The sequence below is a fragment of the Asterias rubens genome, chromosome 22, assembly GCF_902459465.1.
Source record: "Asterias rubens chromosome 22, eAstRub1.3, whole genome shotgun sequence".
Classification (NCBI taxonomy): Eukaryota; Metazoa; Echinodermata; class Asteroidea; order Forcipulatida; family Asteriidae; genus Asterias; species Asterias rubens.
The window spans coordinates 7,741,222-7,760,551 of NC_047083.1; the positions used below are offsets into that span (position 1 = coordinate 7,741,222).

The 19,330-nt window shown below is 40.7% G+C and overlaps 1 protein-coding gene across 2 annotated transcripts in view; it reads right to left on the bottom strand.

Annotated features, from left to right (window-relative positions):
* Positions 1 to 19,330, bottom strand: part of LOC117305043 (myelin regulatory factor-like protein) — a 32,110-nt gene that overhangs the window by 11,909 nt on the left and 871 nt on the right. For both annotated transcript variants that reach the window (XM_033789749.1, XM_033789748.1), the window contains exons 2-16: positions 15,781 to 15,841; positions 14,623 to 14,820; positions 12,875 to 13,405; positions 10,780 to 10,889; positions 9,521 to 9,559; positions 8,003 to 8,129; positions 7,194 to 7,284; positions 6,145 to 6,323; positions 4,996 to 5,197; positions 4,326 to 4,406; positions 3,114 to 3,233; positions 2,165 to 2,333; positions 1,221 to 1,437; positions 872 to 991; positions 267 to 317 (exon numbers count right to left, since the gene is read on the bottom strand). In XM_033789749.1, coding sequence (XP_033645640.1) covers positions 267 to 317; positions 872 to 991; positions 1,221 to 1,437; positions 2,165 to 2,333; positions 3,114 to 3,233; positions 4,326 to 4,406; positions 4,996 to 5,197; positions 6,145 to 6,323; positions 7,194 to 7,284; positions 8,003 to 8,129; positions 9,521 to 9,559; positions 10,780 to 10,889; positions 12,875 to 13,405; positions 14,623 to 14,820; positions 15,781 to 15,841 — 2,296 coding nt within the window. The remainder of the gene's footprint in view (positions 1 to 266; positions 318 to 871; positions 992 to 1,220; positions 1,438 to 2,164; positions 2,334 to 3,113; positions 3,234 to 4,325; positions 4,407 to 4,995; positions 5,198 to 6,144; positions 6,324 to 7,193; positions 7,285 to 8,002; positions 8,130 to 9,520; positions 9,560 to 10,779; positions 10,890 to 12,874; positions 13,406 to 14,622; positions 14,821 to 15,780; positions 15,842 to 19,330) is intronic.

The window sequence follows — 19,330 nt, forward strand, 5'->3', positions numbered from 1 at the left end:
GTGCCCTACCTCATGGCCTTGGTGCCCTTTAAAAATTTGACAAATTCAAGGCCAAAGTGGCCTTGCCCTAAAAATCAGGAAATTTGAGGCCTGGATTGATTATTAATTTTCCATTGATTGATTACTTATTTCCAATGATTGATTATTATAACTTTTGGAAGGCGGTTTTGGGTGGTATGTTGGTAGTATTATTGTTATTATTTATTTCAGAATAAATCTATTAACCTTTCCAAAAATTAACCAGTAAACAGAAATGAAAGCTGTACCTGCTTGTCTCCTGAACGTTGAGAACGTACAAGCCCACCATGGAACAAATACTGATAGAAAAAGAAATACAAAAGAGAAAAAGTCACACAAAGATCTCTTTAACCCTTGTCACAAAACCTTGTAAAGGTGTGCGCTGCAAGAAGTAAATAATTATGGAGAAAGGACATTCATCTTAGTCAAGATAAAAAGAGAGGAATTTCTAGAGAAATTACCAAATTCTCAAAAACTACATTACTTCAGAGGGAGCCGTTTCTCACAATGTTTTATACTATCAACAGCTCTCCATTGCTTGTTACCAAGTAAGGTTTTATTCTAACAATTACTTTAAGTAATCACCAACAGTGTACAGTCAGTGCCTTTAGGCAGAAAATATTGCTGAACAATTTGTTGCTAAAGCACTTTTAAAAGATTTGGTACACGGTCATTCATTAGACCGTTGGTGGGGTTCACTCATGCAACTTGACACTATGACTATAGCTGTTGGAGAATAGAAGTTTTAGGGCTTTCAGTTACAGCCACTGTAAAATTGTCAGTTTTTTTTTGTTTGTTTTTTTTCGGGGGAGGGGGGGGGGGATGGGGTACGCTATGTTTATTTGGCACTCACCAAAAGATCATGATGAAAAACAGAATGATGATAGTAATATGCATTGCTCTGAGAGATAAACCTTGTTCCTCTTCGACTGAAGTACCATCACTGCATCGGGTTCTACGTCGACCAGAACGTCTGAAAATCAAAACAACAAAACTCGTTATATAACTAATAATGAGTGATTAGCTTCCCCGGGTCGCCCCCGATCTGTTAGATCCCGGACTGCAGGCGGACTTAAAGCTATTCATCTTGATCAGTGTGGCACTGTACTGTTTTAGATATATTGCAGGGTGACACAATGCATCTACCCCTCAAAACCATACAGGTGATATTAGTTGGTCATTTAGTAGGAGGGTTAGCCTACCTGTTTGATCCTGAACTGCAGACTGACTTAAAGCTGTTCATCTTAGTCAGGGTGACACTGCGCCGGTTTAGGTTCTCCAGTTCATGGATGCGAACCTCCAGGTTGTCTGTCACGCGGCACAGCTCCTTGACTGCCCCGATGTTCTCCATGTAGATGCGATCTTTATCAACGGTCAGGAAGTTGTCAATACTGTCGCCATTAGGCAGGTGTACATCACCTGATCAAAATGACAAACTCACATTAAAGGCTTTGGGTACTTTTTGTCTGACACAAATCACAAATGTGATTTTATGATGATAGTTATTTGGAGTAATTACCAATAGTGTCCACTGCCTTTAAAATATCACTTGCCGAGGTGCTGTAGGTTTTTTTTATAGAAAAAAATTATTTTAGCATGTACAACAGATTTACGCTGCTCTCCTGAAAACATTGATCTGTAATTTTCACTGTGTTTTCTCAAGAACTTGACGACCCTTGAAGCTCTAACTTCTACAGGTAAATCATTTTACATACATCTTCATTCACAGTGAGTTGGGATACATGTCATGGCCAAAAACTTGATCTACAAAAGGTATCAAAACACTTTAATTGAGAGCCAAAATGAGATTTGCAGTTTACTTTTTCAGCGACCGGTGGTGGGATCTCACACTAACTTCATTTGGCTGCTAGCAGAAAAGTGCTGCTGATCTGGTTAATATAATAACTGTTTTTCTTAGTGCTTTTGACACACGCTTCCAACATATTCCCCTGGTCACTAGGCCATTTAATTCAATCCTTAAACCATCTCAGCTCCCTGGGGAGTATACAGCCTGTACACCAAATACACGCTACTATAAGCTAAATCAATCACAAGAACCATCTCTGCCCTCACAGGTACCCATTTACCCATTTACCCCCTCAGGTTTACACCGAAAGACTGAAACAAAATACAAGTCAAGACTTACCCGTTTCCTTAACTGCATCCGGGAGAACTTCTTGAACTTCCTGAGCGATCACGCCCGTCTCAACTTGGTCGCACTCCGGCAAGCCTGCGTACTTCACAAATTCAGAGGTGTAGGTGTAGTTGTACATGCGTAATTTCTCAATATTCTTGCGCATTTCTTTTGGATCGAGCTGCGAAAACAACGTCCGGAGAAAAAACAAGATCAGCAGTGATTGCAGTAATCATTCAAAGTAAAATGGTTTTGGATACTTTGTCACCCAACGTCATTTGAAACTGCAAACCGATTCATGCATAAACCCTTTCTCAGATGGTTGACTGGAAATTCAAATTTCCATGGTGTCCGTTCGCCAATGCTTCGGCCATAGATGCGGTTAGCAAATGACTGTCACCTCGCTAAACGTGCATGGCTCTCAGACTCAGATGCTCATGTCGATGTTCTTGAAGAAAATACCGGGACAATTTTCTGCTGTTTCTCAACAACTGGACACTGTAGTCAAATCAAGTTTTCAAAGATGATTTTTTTTTTTTTTTTTTTTTTTTATATAATGTTGGCTTTAAATCACCATTACGTTGACAAAAACCAAATGATGATCTGATTTTTATTATTATTATTGTTGGTATGGGTGTATTCACTTTTAATATTAATGTTGGTTATTATTGATTTTAATATTCACACCATTAGTGCAGACCGAAGGCTGGATTGCACTGTGGGTACAGTTAGTGAAAACATCAGTACACAGAAGGAACAAAATACATAGACTATAAAAAAAAGCACGGCATCAAAAACCAAGCATAAACACCAATGAACAAACGTATTTAAAAAGGTAAGACATATAACGCAATCCTCCAGTTAGGTACAATATAGGGCTATTATGAAATCCAATAAAAAAAAATTAATTTGTATATGATAAAAATAAATCAATCTTTTAGCAGACAAATAAAGATTTTACCTCCTCAACGTTCTCCTTGGCTCTAATATCCGAAGGCCTCGTTATTCGTCCGGTGAGTCGTATATTACCTCTGACGTCCAGCGCTTCTTCAGGTTGATCTGTTCTAATTCCAATACGACCCTACGACAAAACAATTTCATTTCATTTATTAATTTTTTTTTAAAGGGAAGGTACACGTTCGGTAATTACTCAAAACAAATAACTTAAAACTGACTTGGTAACGAGCATTGGAGAGCTGTTGATAGTATAAACCATTGTGAGAAACGGCTCCCTCTGAAGTAGCATAGATTTTGAAATAGAGGTAATTTCTCACTAATATAATAAAAGACTTCTAGCTAGAAGCCTTTTATTCCTATCTGAAAGCACACAAATTCGCCCGAAAGGGTGTTTTTTCTTTCATCATTTTCTCCCAACTCCGATGACTAAATGAGCCCAAATTTTTGACAGGCTTGTTATTTTATGGTTACGATGGGATACACCAAGTGAGAACACTGGTCTTTGACAATTACCAAACATGTACAGTGCCTTTAAGTGCATGCACTTTTTTTGTTATGCACTCACAACAAACAACGAACATACAACAAAAAAGAGGACAAAACATAGCAACCTAACAAGCAACAATTAAACCGTAAACCTCCACTTTGTGATAAACTTATGCATTGTATTTGAGCCAGTCGCAATCTTATTATCGTTGTGAAGCCAAGTACTCTCAGATAAAGTGAACTTTTGTACAAGCCAAGAACCCCATGGAGAGAAGACAAGAATGGAAGATTCAGTTTTAGATGTTCTTATTCTTCAACACTGTTAATAACACTGTGTGGACGTATGTAAGTCCACATAGCATTTCAAGTCCCCACATTATGCCGACCTCTTTTAGTTCTCGGGTGCTTACTTTGAATGTAGCGTTAAAACACCAGCCGTCGATTTCACCAAACTCTTCCTAACTTAAGATTAATCCTAGGACTTAGGACGAGTCCCAACCCTGCACTGTAGCATGCAGACCTTAAGATAGTTCCTAAGTTAGGACGAGTTAATCGTCCTAACTCGAGATAGGATCAATCCTAGCGTTTTGTGAAATCGGCTGCAGATCGAGCCACTGTTCATCTCAGTAGTTGTCCTAGCTAATACTGGTCTAGCTACAACAATGCACAACACACCACCATCCAAAGATATGTTTTTTAACTATTTTAATCTCAAAAGACGTTGACTTACATTGTGGAAAATAGAGTCTTGAGTTTGCCCTTTCTGCCAGACGACGTCAACATCACTCTCAAACTGACCTGGATTGGACGCCTGGATTAACAAGGATTAACAAAGATTAATGGGGATTAAGTTGGATTTTAAAGGATTCAATATTTGCCCAATGTTATAAAAAGATAATTTACTAGTTAAAAAGTGAAGCTGGAGTATTTTGGGCATGTCGGGCGTATTGCAAGAAGAGACGGGGGAAATCTTGTACATGGAAGGACCTGTGCTGGTCGCGCTGGAAGAGGAAGGCCGAAACTTAGGTGGACTGACCACATTTATGCACTTAAAAGTAGCATACATGAACTAACGACAACAGCTCTGGACAGGCAGGCATGGAGACAGTTTGTTTCTCGGACCACCTAGGGACGGAGGACGTCCTAACGGACTTAAGAGGGAGACGGGGGTGGTTGGTATTGGTTCAAACCAGCTTCACCAAGCCCCTCAACATACTGAACAATGGAAACAAGCATAGACAAACCAACAGTGGAGCCATGGAGAAACGCCTGTGTGCTGTACGACCAAATGCATCATGCGCTGTACGCACAAAGGCGTCATGCCTGTGCGCTTTGCGCGCAAAGACTTCACGCCTGGCGCTTTACGCGCAAAGACGTCACCAATCTGCAGCCTCACTTACCCGGACGATGATTCTCTGCGAGACATGCGCAGCCAGGACGTAACTCTGGTCACCGCTGTGCGCATGGACCCCAACGACCAGCATGAAGAAGCGTTGGTCTGGGTTGGGTTTGCCTTTCTTGCGCATGTTATTAGATGTGGTTTCGCTGTAGTGAAGTCTGCCGATAGTGTACTTGTTGTCCTCACTGGGATGGAGGTCAATACTGGTTGGATGTTTTAAAAAAAAAAAAGAGTAAAATTAGTCATAATAGTAGGATTGTGTATTTTAACAGAAGAAATATTGGACTAACAACCTTTACAACACACCTCTTGCTCGTTCTGTATTCTGGTTGGCTGAAACACGGTCACGTGGAGATAACTTATATAGGCTAGTGATCGCGTGCGCGTGTTTTGCGGGAATAGTACCAGAGCGGGCACTAGTCTTTGCAAATAGTGCCCGCGGTAAACAGTGCCCTCTCTTGACTTGAACAGTGAACAAACTACAAAATTCCTTTTTCTGTTCTTACTTGACATTTTAAGACCGAGCTGTGCTATAAAACACATATTGACTGGCATAATTCGGTAACTAGTATACGTCTGTTCCCCCTTGGGCCTGTGAGTGACCAGAAGAGGGGCCTATTTCCCTCGGCCCTGGTCACTCAAAGTCCCTCGTGGGAATAGACGTATACTAGTTACCTCGTTGCCAGTCAATATGTGTATATTAACAACTGAGCTGAACTAGATAGATTAGGAGCGACTTTAGGTCGACCCAAATTTTAGTTTCAGACAGGCGAGCTCAAATTTACATTTACATTGGCTCGGCTCAAGACAAGATCGACGTTTGAAACTAAGGCGCTACATAGTCCTTCCAAACAAATGTAACAGTCGACTTCTAGCGAATCCAGAGGGATTACCTCAAAAGATGCAACTTTCTTTTTTTAAAACATCAACTAATAAACCGCAACTAAGGAAACTATTTGGGAAAAAAATTTTTTGCTAACAGGATTAATATGCCAGTGTTTTACCGACTGAACAGTAAACTTTGTGGCGTATTGCCTGTAAACTAGTCTTTACTCCACCCGAAATCTGTATCAGCATTGAGATGGTTATTGTGAAATGCGCTATATAAGAATTTTGTATTATCACTATTATTATTATTTGTTGAGCTTACTTGAAAGGTTGGAACGGTCTCTTGCTTCTATTGGCCTGGGATTGCTCCACTCTGATGTAGGAATTGTGAGCCTCCACCTTGATGCCGTGTAGGTGTATCCTAAAGCTGTCCACAGTCTTCAGACCATTCTCCATCTTGATGTACTTGGGCTGACCGTTCACGCCGACATGCGTTGTGATCTATCAACACAAAAAAAAAAATAACACTTAATAACACCAGGGCCAAATTTCATTGAGCTGATTAAGCACAAAAAGTAGCTTAGAATAGAACCTTATGCACATGACGTCATTTCAGTAGGGCGCCCTCACCTAGAGGTCAAAAGGAGGTTGTTCATTGGCCAATCCTGTGCATGCGCCGCGCGTACAAATCTGTGCGTTTCGTCACCGTTTTTCCACTAAGATGGCCGCTGGATGACGTCAATGCATAAGGTCTATAACAAAATTATGCCATATCAGAATAAGGTTACCAGTCAATGTAGCATGTATCATGTACAATCTTTGACTGGTATCCTGCTTACTTCCGCTAAGCAGCACATTCTTAAGCACTGTTATCTGCTTAAGCGGCTATATGAAATTGGGCCCTGGACTCAAAATTAAAACTGGACTGATTTTAGAGGCCGGCCAGTAAACTTATGACTGTACAAGTCCAACGATCTTGTTGTTATTTCAGTAAGCGACTCTTTTAATGCAACTATAGATCCGTGCCAACTTTCATGGCTTTGCTGACTGTTATCAGCGCTTTCAGAAACAGAGAATGCCCTCAAGCGTATTTCACGGGTTAGCCAAACAGCTTTCATGATAGTGAGCCATTGAATTTTGACTGTTAACCTGTTCCTGGTGATCTCAGTTTTTTGTGCTTAACCAATGTGCTAAGCATATCTTTGTGACTGGATTCCTGCTAAGATTTTGCTAAACATTAAGGCATTGAGGTTTGGCTGTTAACCAGTTCCTGCTTAGCTCTTACGTTTATGCTTAGCCAATTTGCTAAGCAATTTTAGGAGATTAGTCTACATTCTATTTCAGAAAGGGGGATAAGGATCTTGTACAAACCTGAAAGTGGTTTTTCTTTTGGCAGACGTACGCGTCGTCGATGGTAGAGAAGTTGAAACCCTTGTCTGCATCCACACGGTATGATACAGTTCTATCCAAACAAAAGGAATAAATTGTGTCATTACAATAATAATAATAACAATAACAATAACAATAACAATAACAATAACAATAACAATAACAATAACACTAACAATAACAATAACAATAACAATAACAATAACAATAACAATAACAACAACAACAACAACAACAACAACAACAACAACAACAACAACAACAACAATAACAATAACAATAACAATAACAATAACAATACCAATAACAATAACAATAACAATAACAATAATAATAACAATAACAATAACAATAATAATAATAATAATAATAATAATAATCTCTGGAACTTAATATTCAGACTGATCATAATAATAATAATAATAATTTGGGGGGCTAATCGTCCTTACTCGCAGCTAGAGCTGAATTGCGAAGGACGCGGCTACAATGTGTTCGAGAAGCAGGCAAGCAAGGGCGCATTCAGCTGCCAGCCACATCAACCCATTATGACCACGGAGCACAGCCAAAATCGAAAGTGTTTGATTTTTTCCTGAGGGAGGAAAACCGGATAGTCTGGAAAACCCTCGCGGCACAGCAGAGAACCAACGCACAACTCAACTCACATATGGCCCCGACCGGGAATCGAACAAAGCAATACAAATCATCGCGAGACAAATTGTCAGTGTCACCATAGGACATTTTGTTTTGTGTCCTACAAAAAGTATCCAAACCCTTTAAAAACAAGTACTCACAGTTGCTGGCCGTCTGCATCCAGTAATGTTTGCCACTTAGTAGGCTCGTAAGGTTGCCATTTGATGAACTGATAGGCTGTTTCTGAATAAGGCATACCGTCTCCACCTACCTCATGATCCATTAATACTAAAAAGACAACATGTCAAAGAAAATTTCATCAGAGCACAGTTTCATAGAGCTGCTTTAAGATGCTATGTCAGATTTTTTTGTCCGATTTGACCCGAAATTTTGATTTAAAATTCTATAGGTGTTTTGATGGGTGTTGAGAAAGTTACAAGCTTTCATTTGAGCCATTGCTCGAAAAAGTCCGCCAATTATTAGTAGCAGTGAAATAAAGTGCTCAAAATTAGTTTTTGTAGGGATCCCGACAATATATCACGTGACCAATTCTTATGTGCTTTATAAGAAACGTTTTAAATTTTTGCCATGGTTCCTGACCACTAATAGTAAAAGTCAAACTTTTTTTTGTTAGAGCGGGTGATACTCTTTGAAATACCATTCACTCAAAAAAATATATTTTTTAATGTTTGGGGCCAAAAATCTGACATAGCATCTTCAAAGGCCCTGGGGTCGATTTGACAAAGAACTTAGGACTAGTCCAAACTTGGGACTAATTCTAGAAGGTATTAAAAACTTAAGGCTAGTCCCAAGTTAGGACGAGTAACTTGTCCTAACTCCAGATAAGACTAGTCTTAAAGGAACACGTTGCCTTGGATCGGTCGAGTTGGTCTTTGAAAAGCGTTTGTAACCGTTTGTTATAGAATCCATATGGGTAGAAAGATGTTGTAAAAGTAGAATACAATGATCCACACAAACATGCCTCGAAATTGCACGGTTTTCCTTTTACCTCGCCGGCTAACACGGTCGGCCATTTACGGGAGTAAAATTTTTGACTCCCATAAATGGCCGACCGTGTTAATTCGCACAGTAAAAGGAAAACCACGGAATTTCAAGGCAAATTTGTGCGGATCATTGTATTCTACTTTTAAAACATCTTTCCAACCATATGCATTTTACAAAAAAACGGTTACAAATGCTTTTTATAGACCAACTCGACCGTCCCAAGGCAACGTGTTCCTTTAACTCTTTGTGAAATCTACCTCTGGACACCTTTGGTAATTGTCAAAGACCAGTTTGGTCACTTGGTGTATCCTATCTTATGCCTGCAAATTCGGACCAACTTGGTCATCTCAATTGCAAGAGAATAATTAAAGAAAAACACCCTTATTGCACAAGTTTGTGCGCTTTCAGATGCATAAAACAGGCTTCAGGTTTGAAGTCTTTCAATATGTAAGTGAGAATTTACATCTTTCTCAAAAACCTACATTTTATACTATCAACAGCTCTCCATTACAAATTACAGAATAAGTTTTAATGCTAACAGTTAATTTGAGTAATTACCAATAGCGTCCAGTGCCTTAACAGTAAATGGTGTTCAGTAATTTATTTGAAATATCCTAATGAATATTCATACTGCATTCTCATGAATAATCATGTTGGAGTGATTTGAGACTTACCATTGTCACAGCCCATGTCTGGTACACAAGGCACTGTTCCTGTACAAACAAAAAGAACAAACAAACAAATACATACATTTTAATGCGGGTCTTGCCAAAATTAGTCCAGGACAGCCATCGGATAAGTATCGTAGGAAAAGGTTGCCTTTGTGATGCGCCTTCCCCACACTGGTTCTAGCACTATTCCATACCTGGTTAACCTCATCAACAAACAATAGCTTGTTTTTTTCTTGGGAAGTCAACCACTGTGAATGCCGGCTTAATCACATCCTCATTCAATTGTTTGTTATTTTTGCAGTCCTTACTTGTTATTGTTTTTTACTGTTGTCACAACGCTCTTCTGTGGTTTTTATGTTATTTGTGCTTTTCTGAGTCTTTTGCTCTGTTACTTTATTTAAGGGGTCTTGTGTCATTTGTGCAATTAATGTTTTCTGTGTTGTAGTCGAATAATATTTAACTATCTTTTTATTGTATTCACTGTAAAATTGTAAATTTAAGACAGCAATTCAGTTTTTAATTGCCAGTGTCTTCTTTAAATATTGTTGAATAAATAAACCATTAATGAATAAATAAAAACTGGTGCAGTTGACCAATAGCTACTTTGGTGGGCATGGGCCTCATAAACCATTCTACCTGTACACCAAAAGTTTTCAAATTTTGTGGAGTCAAATTTTTTACTCCACAAAATGGCCGACCGTGTTTGTTCACGATGTATAAGGAAAAGCATGCAATTTCAACGCATATTTGTGCGGATCATTATATTCTACTTTAAAAAAACCTTTCTCACCATAAGCATTTCATAACAAACGGTTTCAACCGCATTTCATGGACCAACTCGACCGATCCAAGGCAACGTGTCCCTTTAAAGGCAGGGGATACTATTGGTAATTGTTAAAGACTAGCCTTCACAGTTGGTGTATCTCAACATATTCATAAAATAACAAACCTGTGAAAATTTGAGCTCAATCGGTCATCGAACTTGCGAGATAATAATGAAAGAACAAAACACCTTTGTCACACGAAGTTGTGTGCGTTTAGATGGTTGATTTCGAGACCTCAAGTTCTAAATCTGAGGTCTCGAAATCAAATTCATGGAAAATTACTTCTTTCTCGAAAACTATGGCACTTCAGAGGGAGCCGTTTCTCACAATGTTTTATACCATCAAACTCTCCCATTACTCGTCACCAAGAAAGGTTTTATGCTAATAATTATTTTGAGTAACTACCAATAGTGTCCACTGCCTTTAATGTCAACTCACCAGGTTCTTGTTTGATCTCAATCTGTAGAGCAGGCTGAGATGTGTTTCCTCTCATGCTACTTTGAGGAGACAAGGAATGTTTCCGCTTCTTGTTCTGATGCACAAGAATGCTGCAAAAATTAACATAAATTATTCAAGGCATGAATACAGTTTGTGAAAAAATTTACATACTGAATTATTCATGAATGAGTACAGCGGGCTTATTTTACGCACATTACACAACACACGCCACCAACAGCTTTACGTCCCATCCAAAACACAACAATAATGGTCAAGTGTCTTGCTTAGGGACACAAAGGTCCAACCTGGACTCAAACCCACACTCAGCTGAACAGACACCAGAGCTTGAGTCCGCTGCTCTCATCCGCTCGGCCATGACACGTCATAACCTCTCCTAAAATGCTTACTGTCTAATCAAGCGCCTTGAGTACCATTGGTAAATACGTGCGCTTTAAAAGACTATATGTAATATATTATAGTTATGTGATGGTATTAATTTAGGTTTTAACCTTATACACCGATGCGAGTTAGCACTATATGACGCAAACAACATTTATGGTAGATTAATTTTGGTTTTACCCACATACAGTGATATGTGTGATACATGTAGCACTGTATATTCAGTACTTTTCTGAGTTCTGTGAACAAAATCACAGGCATATTACTCGGGTGGGATTCAAATTCCCAACCTGTGCAATGCTAGAGCAGTGTCTTACCAACTAGACCACTGAGATTGACCTACTAGAGGCAGTTCCAATCCCATGTCTTGTCTTTTTTTTTGTCTTTGTTTTTATGCAAGTTGCCAGACACACAAGGCCTGAAGGCCACTTCAAGGTGTGGGCTACAATTATTTTTGTCCAGAAGCCGTTGCCACCTACTCCTAGGGCTGAACAAGGTTACCCAGCCCTGATACTTCACGACGGCAACGACGGCAATTGCCGTCGTTGCCCCTACTGATTGCCGCAATGCCCTTCAAAAACCCAATTTTTCACGGCAATGATTGCCGTGCCCTTTTCTCATCATTGCCGCCGTGCCCTTCCTCCCGAAAACAAATTATATGCAACGTTGTCAAAGTTCGAAAATAAGCCAAAAAGTCCCGATGTCTGTGTAAATTTCACGCAACGAAATAGACCCCAATTTCACGCACGTAAGGCACAACAGCAGATTTCAGGCCCGTTAGTCGTTGTTCTTTGCGTGCGACAAAAAAATACTCGAAACATCGAACGCTAGAGGGCGTTTCGGAACAAAGCGATAGCGTGAGATTAAACGCCCTCTAGTGGTAAAATTACGCGAACCAACGCTAAACGCCTTGAGACAAAGACTCGACGTGTCTTTGCATGCTGGGATAGTGGTTTTCCCCATGCTTGGTACATGTGATGTACCATCATGTACAGCATAGGCGTCGCGCACCGCATGCATTTATTCTGTCAACATCGTGTCAAAATGGAGCAGTTACGTGGGAATTTTAGCGTCTCTACAAAAAACTACACAACGTGCATGACCAATAATAGGATTACGTATGAACAAAAATTATTTATTGTGTATTGTAAGTAGTTGTTCTTTATTTTGTTGAATTAGATGAATGCTTTCTTTTTTCATTGGGTAACAGTTAGAAAATGGAAAAATTGGAAGAACTATTTTTTACAGGCAACTCTGAGGTTTTTTTCAAACTGCCGTCGTGCCCTTCGCAACTTTTTATGATTGCCGTGATGCCCTTCCAAATTTTTGAAAATTGCCTTGGTGCCCTAAATTTTTACAAAAAGTCAAGGCAAAACTGCCGTGCCCCTTAAAAGCCGAAGTATCAGGGCTGGTTACCCCTTTTACAGTCCATACTGATGTAGGCTTGGGTATCATCAGTCCGAAGCCTGGCCGGTAGAGCAGAAAGCACTACATCCCCAATTTTATGTAGCAAGTGTCACGACGAGATTCGAACCCACACTTTGCTGATCAAACAGCAGAGCTTGAATCTGGTGCTCTTAACCGCTCGGCCATGACACGCTCTGCAATGACACGCCACGCCGTCTTAGCAGCGGGTATCAATACAAATTAATAAAGGTAATACTCTGCATAAAAAAAAATCAAGGTGGTTTTTAACCTTTCTCGCCTCTGTAGCTCCGATTGTGGGAGGTTCTGAAACTGCAAGACAGCCTGCTGCTGGAGGGGTAGCCCAGCCATCGTTGGAATGCCAGCCGACCCACCGGCAAGCCCCTCCGGTGATGCCCCAGGCACCTGGTCAAGGGGTAGACCTCCAGGCATCTGATCAAGAGGTAGAGCTCCAGGAAGGGTTTCATTGAGCAGCACCATTTGTAAATCATCCTGCTGCCCTGAAAGGTTCGGGATATTCTCTAGGTCTTCGAGACATGTCGTCTGCTCGTAACTGAAGGGAAGTATCTCCTGCAACGCGGGGTCGAAGGTCATAATCCCCTGCGGGGGTTCCAGGTTGGGGTTAAAGAGCTGGTTTTCGAGGCCAGTGGTCAGTAGCTGGGTGTCAAAGCCAGGGGTCAGCCTCTGGGTCGATGAGTCGTTGAGGTATGGGCTGACCACCCTGCCTGGTCCCGGAGCAGGGATCGGTTTGTTCCTGTCAGGGGAGTAAGGCTCGGAGTCTGGGGGCGATTCTGGAAGAAGCCTGAAATGATAAATGCAAAAGGGAATATTAATAAATGTATTTATGACGCGCCCTTTCCAAAGGATACAAAGCGCCAATTATTTTTGCTGCAAGGTGAGAGGGACGAAGATTTTGAATGAGATCTAATCCTTAGCACACCATGTAATGGTTTTACATGGTGCTACGGCGCTTACAGCAGCCACAGCCAGGAACACTGGGGCGAACCCCTTCTCTTTGCGATAAGTGCATGCACTGGGTTCTTTAACATGCGTTACACAACACATGGGACCAACGGCTTTACGTCCCATCCGAAGGGCGAAGCAATGGTCAAGTGTCTTGCTTAAGGACACAATGTGTCCAGCTGGGGTTTCGAACCCACACTCTGCTGATCAGAAACACCAGATTAACTCAATCCTGGCCTCAAGTGCCCCTTTTCTTGGCCTTGGTGCCCCTTAACAAAGGTTCCAATAGGAGACTGTCTGGGACGATAGGTGGCAGCAGACTTACCGGGTATATCCATTCTTCTCAGAATTATGCACATAATCAGAACTACGTAAACAATGGAAATTTACCCGGTAAGTCTGCTGCCACCTAGCGTTGGAAAGTCTCCCATTGACTTTAAAGATTTTCCAATGGATGTGCCCTTTGCAAATTGAAAAATGGCCTTGCCCTTTCAAAAATGAAATTCCAGGCCTGTACTGGTGTCCAAGTTTGTTTATCACTATTTTTTTTAAATGAAACTGAGGACGTCTCCAAAGGAAACTTGGGCGGAGAATAACTCAAAAATCGGCAAAAATCAAAATGAGCCGAAAATAAAAGTTCAGAAGTCACTGTAAAAATGTTGGTGTATTTTTGAATATTTAATAACAATAATAATACTAACAAATTCTTTTATAGCGCATTTCACAATAACCGTATCAATGCGCTTTACATTAGTGCCCTGGTCATTGGGCCAATAACTGGGGAGTATACAGCCCCGAGCTGCCGTGGCGCTACGTAGGCTTTTTCATACACAATATCAACCTCCCTCTTGCAGGTACCCATTTATACACCTGGGTGAAGAGAAGCAATTATAGTAAAGCATCTTGCTCAAGGACACAAGTGTCACGACCGGGGTTCAAAACCACACTCCGGTGACTTAACCTCCAGATCTTGAATTCAATACTCTTAACCACTCGGCCGTGACACTCTTTTTAGCATTTTGCACTATGCTATGGAAGTTACAATATTATCTTTACCCAATCTGGCTGACCGGTACGGGAACACCAGCCACTTTGGCCGGCATTGCCCGGTTACCGGTCAGTGACTCGGTCATCGGTGGGGCATTTTTAAGCGGCTGGGCATGCTGGGTGGCAGTGGGTAGAGGGCCCAGCTCTTGAACTTCTGGTACATGTACATGTAGGCCATCGTGGGGCAATGTCTCCTGAAGCTCATTACTAAATACAGAAGAAAAAAAAAAAGGAATATGTTTAGAACGCTCACTAAGTCTGGGATCAGGGTTACATAATAACAGAAAGGGGAGATTATGAGGCACGTTTTCCAGTACCTTTGCCTAATTACGTAGAGCTGCTTAAGCACAAAAAACAGCTAAGCACAACAAAATTATGCTTTACCAGAATCAGAATGCCAGCCAAACTACCATGGCCAAGACTGTCACCCAATTTCCTAAAATGCTAGGATTAATCCTATCTCGAGTTAGAACGAGTAACCCTTCCTAACTTACGATAGGTTCAATGAATCAGTGCATCCTAACGTTTATGGATACGTAACTCAACTCAAGACTGCCAACCAATTTCCTAAAATGCTAGGATTAATCCCATCTCGAGTTAGATTGAGTAACCCTTCCTAACTTACGATGGGTTCAATGAATCAATGCATCCTAACGTTTATGGATACATAACTCAGCCCGTCCTTAAGTACAAAGATTATATCCTAAAAAGTTCGAGGACGAGTAACATGTCTAACTTAGAATGGGTTTATTGCGTTCTAACATCTATGGATACGGAACTTAACCTACATGTAAGTCCTTAGATTAATCCCAAGTTAAGAAGAGTTTGGTGAAATCGACGGCTGGGCTTTGGAGGCAGTGACCTCTTTGGCATTTTTAAGGAGTGGTGCAAGAAGTGTTGCAAGGAAAGTTCCAGCATACCGATAGAGCCCATTTAAAAGCAAGCATGGCAGGCTAGTTTTATTGTCTTGCTTAAGGACAAGTGTTACGACTTGGACTCAAATGCACAATCTGCCGATCAGAAACACCAGAGCTTGAATCCGGTGCTCTTAACTGCTAGGCCACAACGCGCCATTTGAAGGCAATGTTATCACATTCTATATAGTATATAGTTTTGATATGGGGGGGGGGGGGATTCGAGGCCTACAAATATTCGACTTTGACTTACAAATCAATATCGTTTATTAAATCATCGAGCTGGATGTTGCAATCTTCAGGAGATTCACTTGCTGTGGAACGACAAAACAAAAACAGTGAAATAAAGTTTAGTTTGTGGATCAAATGATTTATAGGGAAGGTATGAGTTTGGTAATCACTCTTGAAATTAATGGGAAACAAAAGACCTTTGGCAGAAGCCTACAATGGCTTTTGATAGCCTAAAGCATTTTGAGAAATAATATACAACTAGGCCTACAACCTGAGGACGAGGCGGCCACGCACGCAAGTCTATGCCGAATGATGATGATGAGGCCTACATGTTATTCTTCATCATAGTTACGACCAAAACATTTTTTTTTTAGGGGTCGATTCACGACAGCGCTGGAAAATGATCGGTTACCATTGGCATAACATATACATTTGCAATGTTACCCTAGCCGTGAGGATATCAGTGAAACCCACAGTAAACATTGTTGAAATTTAACACCACAAAAGATGCAGGTTCTGAGACACAGGACGTTGGTTTCTGCACCATGTCAAAGGCCCCGTTAGAGTTTTGACCAATGTCCTTGGTCACGATATTGGCCTCTGAGACTTTGTCATGTGAAAAGGGCTTAATTACATTGAAAATACTTAATCTTCCTATTTTCACCCTTGAAATTGTCCTTTGTGTTTCAATCTTCGTGTGGTCAAGCCAGTCCCTTCCCTCCCACCCCCCCCCCCTTTTGAGGTCTCGAAATCAAGCATCTGAAAGCACAAAACTTTGTGTGACAAGGTGTTTTTTCTGTCATTATTATCTCGCTACTTTGACGACCAAATGAGCTCAAATTTTCAGGTTTTTTTTTAATGCATACCTTTAGGTACACCAAGTGAGAAGACTAGTGTCCAGTGTCTTTATTCACTTTTCCTCCCTCTTACCACCCTTGAAATTGTCCTTTGTGTTTCCATCATCTTGTGGTCAAGCCATCCCCTTCCCTCCACCCCATCCTCTTTTGTCCTCCTATTTATTGTTTACCCCTTGCTTTTTCTGTGTACTCTCTGCCTCTCTCTCTCTCTCTCTCTATTCATATATTTCCACTTAATTGCTTTATGTTAAACTTAGTAAACCTGCTCATGTTCAGAACCACCCTAACTCATTTAGAGATTATCATTACATGGTGTTACAGCAATGGTATTTCCACCATGCAAAGTTACAAATCCTTCTGTTCATGTGTGTTGTGTTGTCATTTAGCCTCCCTTCCAGAAAGACTATGCTAGGGTAAAACATCACGTTATGTAATCATTACACTTTGCGCTCAATTTATTTGTGTAGTGATCTACATGTACCCGTAACCAACCGCAAAGCGGTTTGAATACATTTGAATGAAATAGTTTGAAGGTGGTAATCTCTGCGTACTGTCTGCTAACTTCTTGCCAAATACTGTCCATTCTGCAACTAGACACTGTTGGGATACACACACTGTGTGGCTACGGACACTGTTTTGCATGTGATCTTTTTAACGGAACACGTTGCCTTGGATCGGACGAGTTGGTCTATAAGAAGCGTTTTTAACCGTTTGTTATAAAATGCACATGGATAGAAAGATGATTTAAAAGTAGAATACAATGATCCACACAAATCTGCCCCGAAATTGCATGGTTTTCCTTCTATTTTGCGAACCAACACGGTCGGCCATTTATGGGAGTCAAAGATTTGACTCCCATAAATGGCCGATCGTGTTTGTCGACGAGGTAAAAGGAAAACCGTGCAATTTCGAGGCATGTTTGTGTGGATCATTGTATTCTACTTTTACAACATCTCTCCACCCATATGCATTTTATAACAAACGTTTACAAACGCTTTTCAAAGGCCAACTCGACCGATCCAAGGCAACGTGTTCCTTTAACATGCTGATGTCCTCTGTCCACTACCCGATGCACAATACTGGGATGTAGACACAATATGCTGTACCACTACGTACCAGGTAGTAACATTAAAACCTCTTCTTATAGAAAAGTTTAATCAGATCATAATTGTCATAGAGGAAAGTTTATTTAACTTTGCCTTACTTCAATTCCTAGAAGGAATTTCGGTTAACTTTCCGTCAGCGCCACCATTTTTTCACTAATTTTTACAAAAAGAGATACCTCACTGACTCTTGAGGTAAATTCAGATACTATATTATTTCATATCAAATGAAAAAGTTGTGGCGCCATACGAAAACTTTTCCGGAATTTCCCCTAGAACTATGGATCTTTCTGCCATAGATCAACCATCATTACCATGTCAACAGCGGAACGAACCTCTTCCATGTCTGCATATACATTAACGTTACATACCATGCATGCTGTAGTTCTATCAAATTAAATTAAGATATTGACAAAATAGGGACACTGCCAATATAGGGCTAGATAGCTCAGTTGGTAGAGCGCCGGCACGTTAATTCGGAGGTCGTTGATTCGAATCCCACTCTAGTCAATTCTTTGTTTAACCCCAAAATCATTTCAAAAATTTACCCAGTCAGTTTCCCTTGTGGTTTATATTGATATCTGAAACAAAAAGTCGCATCCCCTTAAGGTGATCCCCTGGCTGCCGCTTCCCAGGTTGTATCGTAATTTTGGTGTGATCCCTGGCTACACGGCAGTTAACGGTTGTATGGCTTCTGACTGGCACCCCCGAACAAAGATATTGACAAAATAGGGACACCGCCAATATAGGGCTAGATAGCTCATTTGGTAGAGCGCCGGCACGTTAATCCGGAAGTCGTTGGTTCGAATCCCACTCAAGTCAATTCTTTGTTCAACCCCAAAATCATTTCAAAAATTTACCCAGTCAGTGGTTTATATTGATATCTGAAACAAAAAGTCGCATCCCCTTAAGGTGATCCCCTGGCTGCCGCTTCCCAGGTTGTATCGTAATTTGGGTGTGATCCCTGGCTACATGCGCACTTGGGCTCACACTATCAATTGGTATACACATAATGAATGTTGCAATGGTGCGAATATGTTCAAGAGTTGAAAGATGGAATGTTCTATTCAACGAGGCGGAGCCGAGTTGAATGGAACACTCCAGCTTTCAACGAATGAACATATTCGCACCATTGCACGAATGAAAAACATTCATTATTTGTTTTATATAACATCCAAGTAGATCTTTGTCATTTTGATTGAAAGATACAACTTTCAAAACAAACAAAGCGTAGGCCTGCAATTTTTAATTGTAGAAGCCGAATGCTAGTAATTTGACTAATGCCTTGCAGTAACACTGCTGCGTTACCAAAGACACGCGCACGTAGTGATGTTTTTACTCAGCTTTTTCGTTCCATCCGAAAAGTACCATTGCACGCTGCCAGCGTGCAATGGTACTTTTCGGATGGAACGAAAAAGCACGATGAGTGACTCAGCGTGCAATGGTACTTTTATTTGCAATCACGTGACGGACAATCCTCCAATCAAATGGCAAGGATCTGCTTGGGTGTTATATAATACACGATGATCAACATCACTAGTGCAGAACTTCGACATATTTTCGGATATAATTTCTTCCGTGGATATATTTGTCAGCTGTGAACTCTTTGAGA